Below are 8,930 nucleotides of genomic sequence, written 5' to 3'. Positions count from 1 at the left end.
TTGTATACAGATGCTGACTCACGCAAAAACCAAACCCATCCTTGTTTCGCCGTTTCCTACGAAACCACCGAATTGGTTTTTTGAACATTTTGGAAGGATCGGTACGCCAGGAACAACAGCGATTCGAGTTATAAAATAAAAGCCAGAGGAAGTTCATAGAAATACTTTCTGTCGCTTGCATACTTTTTAATATTTTTGTCGTTTGGCTGACGGTATCTTTGATTGGTCGGTAAGAAGCAAACTATCTGAGACGAAGCTCGTACCAACGATGAACAAAGTACGAGAAACTAACTTTTTCGACCTACCATTGTCTTCATCTTCGTTGCACATTTTCAGTACGCATGTTGTATCGAAGCGTTTTACATTCTACCCCGAAGTCGCAGCAAACGTAATTGTCCGGTCTGCATGTCGTACACTCGGCACGGGAGCTGGTGAGCGCGTGCGTCCGTCAGTCTCAACTCTTTTCTGATGGAGGGCGGCATTACGGTGCGCTGGCCCGCCAGGCTGCTTGTTTCATCGTTCGTCTACCGCCGGCTATGCCACGGCTGAAGAAACACCGGACGGCGCCCATCACTCACGGGTGGTCGGCCAGTTTGTGGCGGGGGAGTCGGCGGAGGAGTGCGAGGGCTGAGGCGCGTGGAACACGTTGCAGCGATCCAGGGTAATCCATGCTTGGCAACTGGGCGAGTGATTCGGCAGCGTGAGACGTAGAGTTTATTTTTTTGTTTTGCGCGATTCTCTTCAGCACGAACGAGGGATGTCTGCGGTGGATGAACTAGAGAAACACGAACGAGGGATGTCCGTGGTGGATGAACTGAGAGACTCGCAGGCTCGCCGATGGCAGAATGCGAGGACCACCCAGTGTTGTTTGCTCGCTCAGTTTAGGCTGGACTCGAGGGGACGGACAGCTTTCGACAGTCTGTTTGTCAGTCTGTTTGACAGAACTGCCGGCAATAACAGACGTGGAGCAATTAGCCGTAAATTAACGTAGTGCGTGGCACGAAGGTATCAGTCGGGCCGCGTAATCGTGTCCATTGCTGACAGGTTAAAGGTTAACAGCGGAATCAGACGATGATCGTGAAATGAACGAATACTAAAGGGAATGAACGGGTTTTTTTGTTGATCTTGTTCCGCTTGGGCCTAAGTTATAGGCATGGGTACTTTGGGCATATGTAAGTGCACTTATGGTGACGGTTTGAGTGATTTAGTTGAGGAATAGTTAGTAGAGGACGGCAGGTCAAACTTCGCATCGTGGTCGTTCAGAAACCTGCCGATGCTATCTTAACTACGCATACATTCATTTTTCAAGTCAGTTTTGGGCATACCAGGTGCTGTTTAGATCTCGCCATGTAAACAGCTGTACGTATCGCGTGCATGGACGTAGCGGCCGTCCATGCGTGAAGCTGGCGCACATACATTGGCGTATTTACTCTAAACTCTGGATGAAAGTGTGTTTTACGCTAAGCTGTTGCCAACCTGCTCGTCTTTGGTGCTGCTCTTTCGCCTCAGTGAAATCGTTGGATATTGTTTTTGGCCAGACTGCTGGCAGAGCAGACGTGTGAAAACAACATCCCGTCCTCCTGGCTTCACAGAAACATTTACCGGCCGATGCGTTTATTGAACTTGGAGCAGTTCATGTACTGCTAACCAGCGATTAATGCTTAAGTGATAATATTTTGGACACCACTGAGCGAGTGAGAGGGCTTCTCATAAAGTCGGCTCGCATTCACTCACTGCTTATCTAGCTCACGCACACTTATCCGACGTAAATAGAGCCGTGCTATTGTCCCATAGCCGTGGGAACTATTGTGTTCGGGGGGCAGGCTCAGACCTCGCCCCAAATGTATCGTAGAATATAGTAGTATGCTTGAGAAGTTGCATAGAAATAAACAACATAAAGGGCTTCTGAGCCCGCCCGCCACCCCCCCCCCCCCCCCTAAACCTGCACAGATTCCGTCATTTTGGTGTTGTCCTGTACTCTGGTTTTCAGCATGGCGTAAAATTGGAGTACAGTAATTGGGCTTCAGTTCTTTTTGTAACTTGATCATCACAAAACTGGACTGCAGGTTTTCAGCATGGCGCAACGCTACCGGCTCTAACCACATTAAGGAATTGTGCTATGCTGTAGTGACTCAGCATCCCGAACCGTCCTGCCATGAGGTGCAATGGCGCACCAGAACCCGCGCCGTCGCAGAACGTCTCGTATCACGGTGCTGCGATAAGAGAGCGTGGCTGGCCCTGCGCGCGTCCGCCGAGCCAGTGCCGTGACTGGGTTTTGGCCTGTTGCAGGTATGGCGACATGGTGCCCAGCACCGCCATGGGCAAACTGGTGGGCGGCGTCTGCTCGCTGAGTGGCGTGCTGGTTATCGCGCTGCCCGTGCCCGTCATCGGTCAGCAACTTTAGCAGAATCTACCACCAGAGTCAGCGCACCGACAAGAGGAAGGCGCAGAGGTGGGTGGGTGCACATCCGGGAAGCCAGGAACTTTTAATCGAGTTCCGGACAAGTTATGCGCTGTGGAATGAGGCAATAAAAACGGAAAAGTGGCTCTTTGTCCGCTACATATTATGGCAAGTAATTTAAATGAACGCGTGTAAGGCATCGTGATTACTGCACAACTTCGTTTGCGCGGTTTCTCATATGACGTTGTTGACATGTTTTGGTTGGTGCACCTGCTTAGTCAGCCCAGTTTCTATTGCAACGCACACAGCTTAGACGTGTTTGATGTACAAACGTGCGTTACACCAAAAAGCACGGTATATTGCAGCACAAGAAACGAGTCCGGTAAGCGATCTCGTGCCCAAAAGGCATGAAAACTGGCGGGCATAAGGTGTTTGCGTCCCTAAACAACCATTGGCACTATTTGTAAACATTTTCAATCATTGTTGTTGGCCCTGTCGCCCGTTTTTTAGCCTCACATCATTGAGCAATCAAAATCATGTTTTGCGTCTGCTCGCATTTGAACATTCGCCGATCAGTCCGTTCAACAAGCATCCGCTAATTTCCCAGTCAACCCTCCACACGGCCCCTCTCGTTATAACCTCGCGCTCCAAACCGTCGTCGCCTTGGATTCGTCAGACGCCTCGCTCGGTTCGGCAGCGAGGCGTCTCGCTCGGTTCGGCAGCGAGGCGCCTCGTCTCGGCCGGCTGCCTACCAAACTCCCTCAGTTTGGTTCCAGCTTTATTGAGGGTCCCGTGGTTCGACTGCAGTCTCCCCCTCTCCCTCTCTCTCCCTCTCCCTCCTTCTCCCTCTCTCTCAGCCTTCCTGACTGTCGCGACGCCGGCTAAAGTATTGATTCAGCACCGTCCGCTTAAAAACCCAACTGCTGCCGTTTCTTTTCATAACTGTACATTTCATATCAAGAGGTCGTTTGGGGCCAAACAGGCCGCAAATGCCGCCGGTACCGGCCGCCGCGCTGCCAAATGCGGCAGGCGTAACTACGCCACTTTCGCCACTGCGCTGTTTTCGGCGCACGTCGCCCCGCATTCGGGCTGAAAGAACCGGCGGTGGTATACGGTCGACTGTGGCGCAGCGGCGGCGGCCACGCGCGGCACAGTGCGCACCCGCCGCCCATCGTTCGCCACCGGACAGCGCTGAAAATTAATTAGCCGTTGTTTGTTTGGTTGTAATTGATTAGGAAGAAAAATAAATACCCGCCTCGGCGTGGATCAATGGGGAACGTTACTCCTGTACCGGAGCTCGTTTTGCTGCGCGGAGCTACGAACGGGTGGCTGGCTCCATGTAAACCTACGCGTGCATCCCTGGCTGTTAGATTCGCTGCGTATCCAGCTTTTATTTCGGGTACTTGTTATGAAAAAATGGGCAAGTAATGATTGCCTAATAAATTGTCATTCATCTACGACCCACACACCACGTCTTCTCAAAGTCGTATATTTTCATACAATGTGATTCATCACACTCCCGTTCTTTGGATAATTTCTGGGCAAAATGATCATGTTTTTCTATGGTTGTCCGTGCAACAAGAAACATCTCTGTCTGGATCGTCAGCAAGCGTTAAATTGTTTTGACCATGATCTTTTTAAGTTGCTTGAGATCATACCTGGCACGCTGGGAGGGAAACGCTAGTCTTCCAAGGCTGTGACGTGTTAGGGCTATACAATGTCACAAAGCACATAACACGCATAGATACGCATGCTGCACTTTTGGCAAGAAACCCTTCTCTGCGTTGCATTTCATCTTTCCCGATTTAACGGGCAGCGGGTTGTTTGTTGACTGGCCCAAGGCAGAAGAGCCTCTCACAGCAAGGCGCCCTGTGTTGCTAGACTGTGCCGGACGGCAGATCTGTCATGCGGCACAGTGGGACTGCTGGCTCGTCCGCGATTTTCTTCGTTTCTGTGCGATTGACGAAATGCAAGGGTGACCGTTGCATGGCTATATTGCAGCGACCATTGCAAAAGTCCGATGTGTCAGACCAGCTGCTTGAGCGCGTCAAAAAATAAACTGGTTCACCTTGTCTTTCACTACCCAAATTGTTAACAGAGGGAGGTGATTAATCTTCGTCGTTTTCTTTGGAGGCTACTGCCCGTTGATGACCAGAGCTTATATGCGCATGGTGGAGCGCATTTTGGAATACACGGTGATATTTGCATTTTTGTGGTCAAAATATTTGTCTCATTTTGTTGAGCCTGAACCGTTCGGATAACACTTACATGCCACAGCAATGTCTTCAAATGATGGGTGGCATGTATTATCGAGGCGATAGCAGATAGTAGTGTTCCACGACAAATTGAACGTGAAAATGAGGGATTATCACCACGATCTCTCAAAAATGGATGAGCACATGCTTATATGTTTATATGATGCTCTGCTGCCACCCATGTAGCGTTCACCTCAATCAGAGCAGCTGTTACTTAGTTGCAGCCAGCGACATTTTTGACAGGCCTCACATCGAGGTTACCTTTAGCGGGCTACCTGCCCCACGGGGAACGGCCATGATAAACATGTTGAGGATGGTTGATATCGTCTTAAAGTAATGAATAATTTGCAGAGTTTTTCTTTGCATATTTCGTTTCTTCACATTCGTACGGGGAGGTCCGCAGACAGCATAGACAATAGCGTCATGTACTTTCAACCCAATACTGGTTCCACGCCACGACATAGAGCTGGCCTAGAGCGGCCTCAGGGGTGAAAAAGGTTCTGATTTATGGGATATGATCGGTGACAAGTTCGGACACTTGCGAACCAAATGGTGACAAAGTTGTAGAAGTGATAACACACTGCAACAGACCAGACCATATTACAACAGACCATCCCAGTCAGACTCGGACAGTCAAACTCAAAAGTTAGCATTGGTCTGTACTCGCTAACGTTTGTAGTGTGAGATTATGTACAGCACAGATCGAAACGTTGCCGTTTCGCTGTATGTGCAAGTTGAGCCGCAATACCTTTCCAAACATAGTAGCTTTAATCGGGACAGTTTTCAGTATGTGACAGAAATATACTACAAACTATACTATATCAGTGATGACATCACAGAGTACTGTTAACACAGTGTTTTTCAATGCACCTCAGATCATAACTTTTCAGATTTTTTTCTGCCCAAATTCGCTTCACATACTTAGCAGTATGAAATACCAGGTAACTAGGCTTATTTCTAGTTGCAAAGATCGTGACTGGCCACAAAATCTTGCAACGAACGTGACCAGTTTGCTACGCGGCGTTTCAAAGCGTCGTGCCGTTTGAGATAGATGGGCTCGAATGCTCACCAAGCGGTAATGAGTTGCGTTGAGTGCAGGGCTTTGGGTTGCCGTTGGTTGTGATCATGTCGAGAAAAGCTGTCTGGCTTGAAGTACGCAGCCAATCGTCAGCTGTTTTTTTTTTTTAAAGGCGATGTGCGGCTTTTCTAAGGATCTACTATGGAGAGCGTCTATGGTAGTAGCGTTAAAAAGCTCTTCCAATTTAGCAGGCTTTTTGTTTGTGGATACCCGAGCTGTAGCTTTATAGGTCAACGAAGGGCGTAGGAGCAACACATGTCAAGGATTTACCCGGGCTTTCCTGCTGCTGAGAGAAACAGCAGCTTTGAGGTAAGATACCGAGCATCGCTGGTGCAGAATTCACACCGCCCGTCGCACCTCAGATTTAGCGCTCTGACCGGTGGACAGGTGTGAAATAAACACTTCTTATTGTCATTATGTATGGAGTTAAACTTGCTCATAGAGCTAGTTATAAAGAGCTAAATGAAGGTGCTAGAGATGTTCAAAAATATCGTTTGCACCTGCTGATACCAATATCGCATGGGTTTTGCACTCATTAATTGGGATAATGTTAGAAAATGTGAGACCTGCACCGGCAATACCAGTGAATGCGAATATAAGGAAGGTTGCCAACGTTTCCAGCCGATTGCACGATGACGTCACAAAACTAAAGGGGTTATTGTTTTCTGGTGCTCATAGAACCACGTTATCGGTAGATGTAGGCTACATGGGGGCAGTTTTGGAAAAAAGGTAGAGGTGAGGGAGGGGGCACGTGCAGGAAGAAAAATGGCTAAGCCTGCCTCTGAAATGCACTTAAAACAGTTTTCTCACCAGGTTTGACACACCTTCTTTTAAGAGTTGGGAGCAGTGGCGTAGTTTCTCAAATATAGTTTGGGGAGGGCTAAACTCTAAAAAAGGATGATTAGTGAAAAATAGCGAATACAAAATGATAAATAAGGATAGGAAACTACATTTCTGGTTAAGAGGCGCAATCCCCCTCTAAAATAGGAGCCTACACACCTCTGGACTGGTTATGAAAGTATCCTTCTATCAGATAATTTTGTTAGTTTTTCATTATTATATTCTTATCCCATAATTGCCGTAGTATTGCAGAACAGGGAATGTTTGATGGCTATGTTGCATTGCATTTCAGCTGTCTTTGTCCTTGCGGTTTATCGCATTTAGAGTTATATTGAAACAGTTTCTGATAAAGTTGGCCCCGGCGACAATGTAGACAATTTAAAAATTTTTAGAGACAGAAAAGGCGCGTTTTCACCCCGGGGTGGCTTGATGTGATTTCACGCTCGAACATGTATCCAACACATGATGTGCGATAAGCGTAGCCCTCAAATCCCAAGCGGGCAGAAAGCCTCTTCCATCATATTTTAAAACTCCTTGTAAAGACAGCGGTGTACATCAATGGCGTCTGATTGCCGGAAATAAGGTCAATGTAACCTCATTTGACCTATGTGTGTCCCAGTGCAATGTGTCTGGCCCGCTGTGGCAAGGGGGTCATCGTACATCTTGTAATATCAAGTCACAAAATGACATATCCCTTTTTTGCTCATACTGGAAACAATGCGAAAAATATGTTTTGCAACTGTGGATCTCATCGCGTTATGTCACGCTTAACAGTTCAAAACGCTATCAGATATACTGACGTTACTACGTCAAGTTACTTTGCATCCATTATATGTTACTACGTTACGTTACTCTACGCTACTTTGCATCCATTTTTTTCAGCACGCGAAGGTAGGTACCATTAGAACTAAATTACATGGTTCTGCGTTTAGTCAAAGTGTGTAACGTCTCTTGTGTGCCGCGACTGCCACATACGCAAGTGTAATATAATCATGTCATATTCACAACATGTGGCGCGGGAGTTAGGTACATTTTGCCCGCTATCCAACATCTGACATGGCCGCTGGTAATTTAACATCTCATATACATGCTAACCACTTGTCAAAGGCTCGAGTGATTGCGCAAAGGGCTCAAATATTACCAAATACTTATTTGAGGTATGTATGTGGCGCCTCGTTCAGCCTCGCTGACATATGGCTTTTTCTGTAGCGTTTGTTGTCTGTAAATCATGGCAGGAGAACCACAGGTGTGCAAATGCAATGTTGACATCCAAGTTTTGAATTATTTATGCGAGTGGGGCTAGAACAGACAGGACGCAAATTAATAAGTATGTGCCCGATGCCAAAGTTTTTGGTTGGATGCCAAGAATACACAACTCACATGAAATAGCTTGCTTCTGGGTGAGGTAGTTGCTTTTGCCCCCTGGTTGTAGAGGCCAGCATGCTCATCTTTTGAGCTATATAAATCAAGGGAGTGGGTAAAATTATCTATGAGAATGCAACAATCTTTGTTGTGGTAGACACCTGGAAATAAATTAGATGAAGTAATATACTTAAAGTGAAGACGGTGTTTTCTCAGACAGGAGCTTGGATTTCAAAACTCTGTGGTGTACTTTCTAACAATAAAACATACCCTGCCCAGTTTCAGCTCTGAAACGCAAAGCCACCCACTGGGGTTAAATGGGATTGCTGACAAAACCAGGAGGAATGGTAGCTATACTTGTAAAAGATAGGTTAAATTAGATTATTACGCATTTCAGTTGTTCTTGGAGGAATGAGACATCTAGTTTTTTTTAGCAGCATATACGAATGTCATCCATTCATGTCAATTTGTCAACGCTATCTGTCCATCAAAAAACTTGTTTGTGGCATGTGTGACTGATTCATGTACTACGCTGCCTATTTTTGCTTTGCCCGGAATTGAAACTACCGTATTTTATTGGTTTAAAGGCTTTGCTCTGAGCGGGTGTCTTCATTGAGCGTTTCAGGGACTTTTTAATGATAACTTCTATTTGATTGTTTTTTTATCCATTCAGTCCGCCTGAGCTGGCGAATTCAAAAATCTGGTTCGGTCCTAATCCATGTTCAGAAGAAATTTCTGATCCAATGCAACCCGACCCACGGTTTGATCCATAACTCGTGGATTGATCCAATCCGTAAAGTACTCTATTGCTTATGAAAACGGGGGATCACGAGTGATCAGTGATAACGGAGATGATGAGTGATCAGTGATAACGGGGATCACGAATGATCAGTTATAACGGGGATCACGAGTGATCAGTGATAGAGGGATCACGAGCTGTCATAAGTATGGCTCAGAACGTCAATTACTGTAAAGTTTAACCAATGCTGCTTTA

General features: G+C 46.7%; 1 protein-coding gene across 1 annotated transcript in view; it reads left to right on the top strand.

The window, feature by feature from the left end:
- Nucleotides 1-1,991: 1,991 nt before the first annotated feature.
- The window catches only part of LOC119111262 (DE-cadherin), a 29,689-nt gene continuing 22,750 nt past the window's right edge, over nt 1,992-8,930 (top strand). The window contains exons 1-3 of the mRNA XM_037235083.1: nt 1,992-1,996; nt 2,290-2,390; nt 3,532-3,554. Coding sequence (XP_037090978.1) covers nt 1,992-1,996; nt 2,290-2,390; nt 3,532-3,554 — 129 coding nt within the window. The remainder of the gene's footprint in view (nt 1,997-2,289; nt 2,391-3,531; nt 3,555-8,930) is intronic.

This window comes from Pollicipes pollicipes, unplaced genomic scaffold, assembly GCF_011947565.3.
Source record: "Pollicipes pollicipes isolate AB1234 unplaced genomic scaffold, Ppol_2.1 Scaffold_7261;HRSCAF=8764_pilon_pilon_pilon, whole genome shotgun sequence".
In the NCBI taxonomy this organism is placed as follows: domain Eukaryota; kingdom Metazoa; phylum Arthropoda; class Thecostraca; order Pollicipedomorpha; family Pollicipedidae; genus Pollicipes; species Pollicipes pollicipes.
Note: the sequence above shows the minus strand (reverse complement) of the source record. Positions and strands in the feature narration are given on the sequence as shown.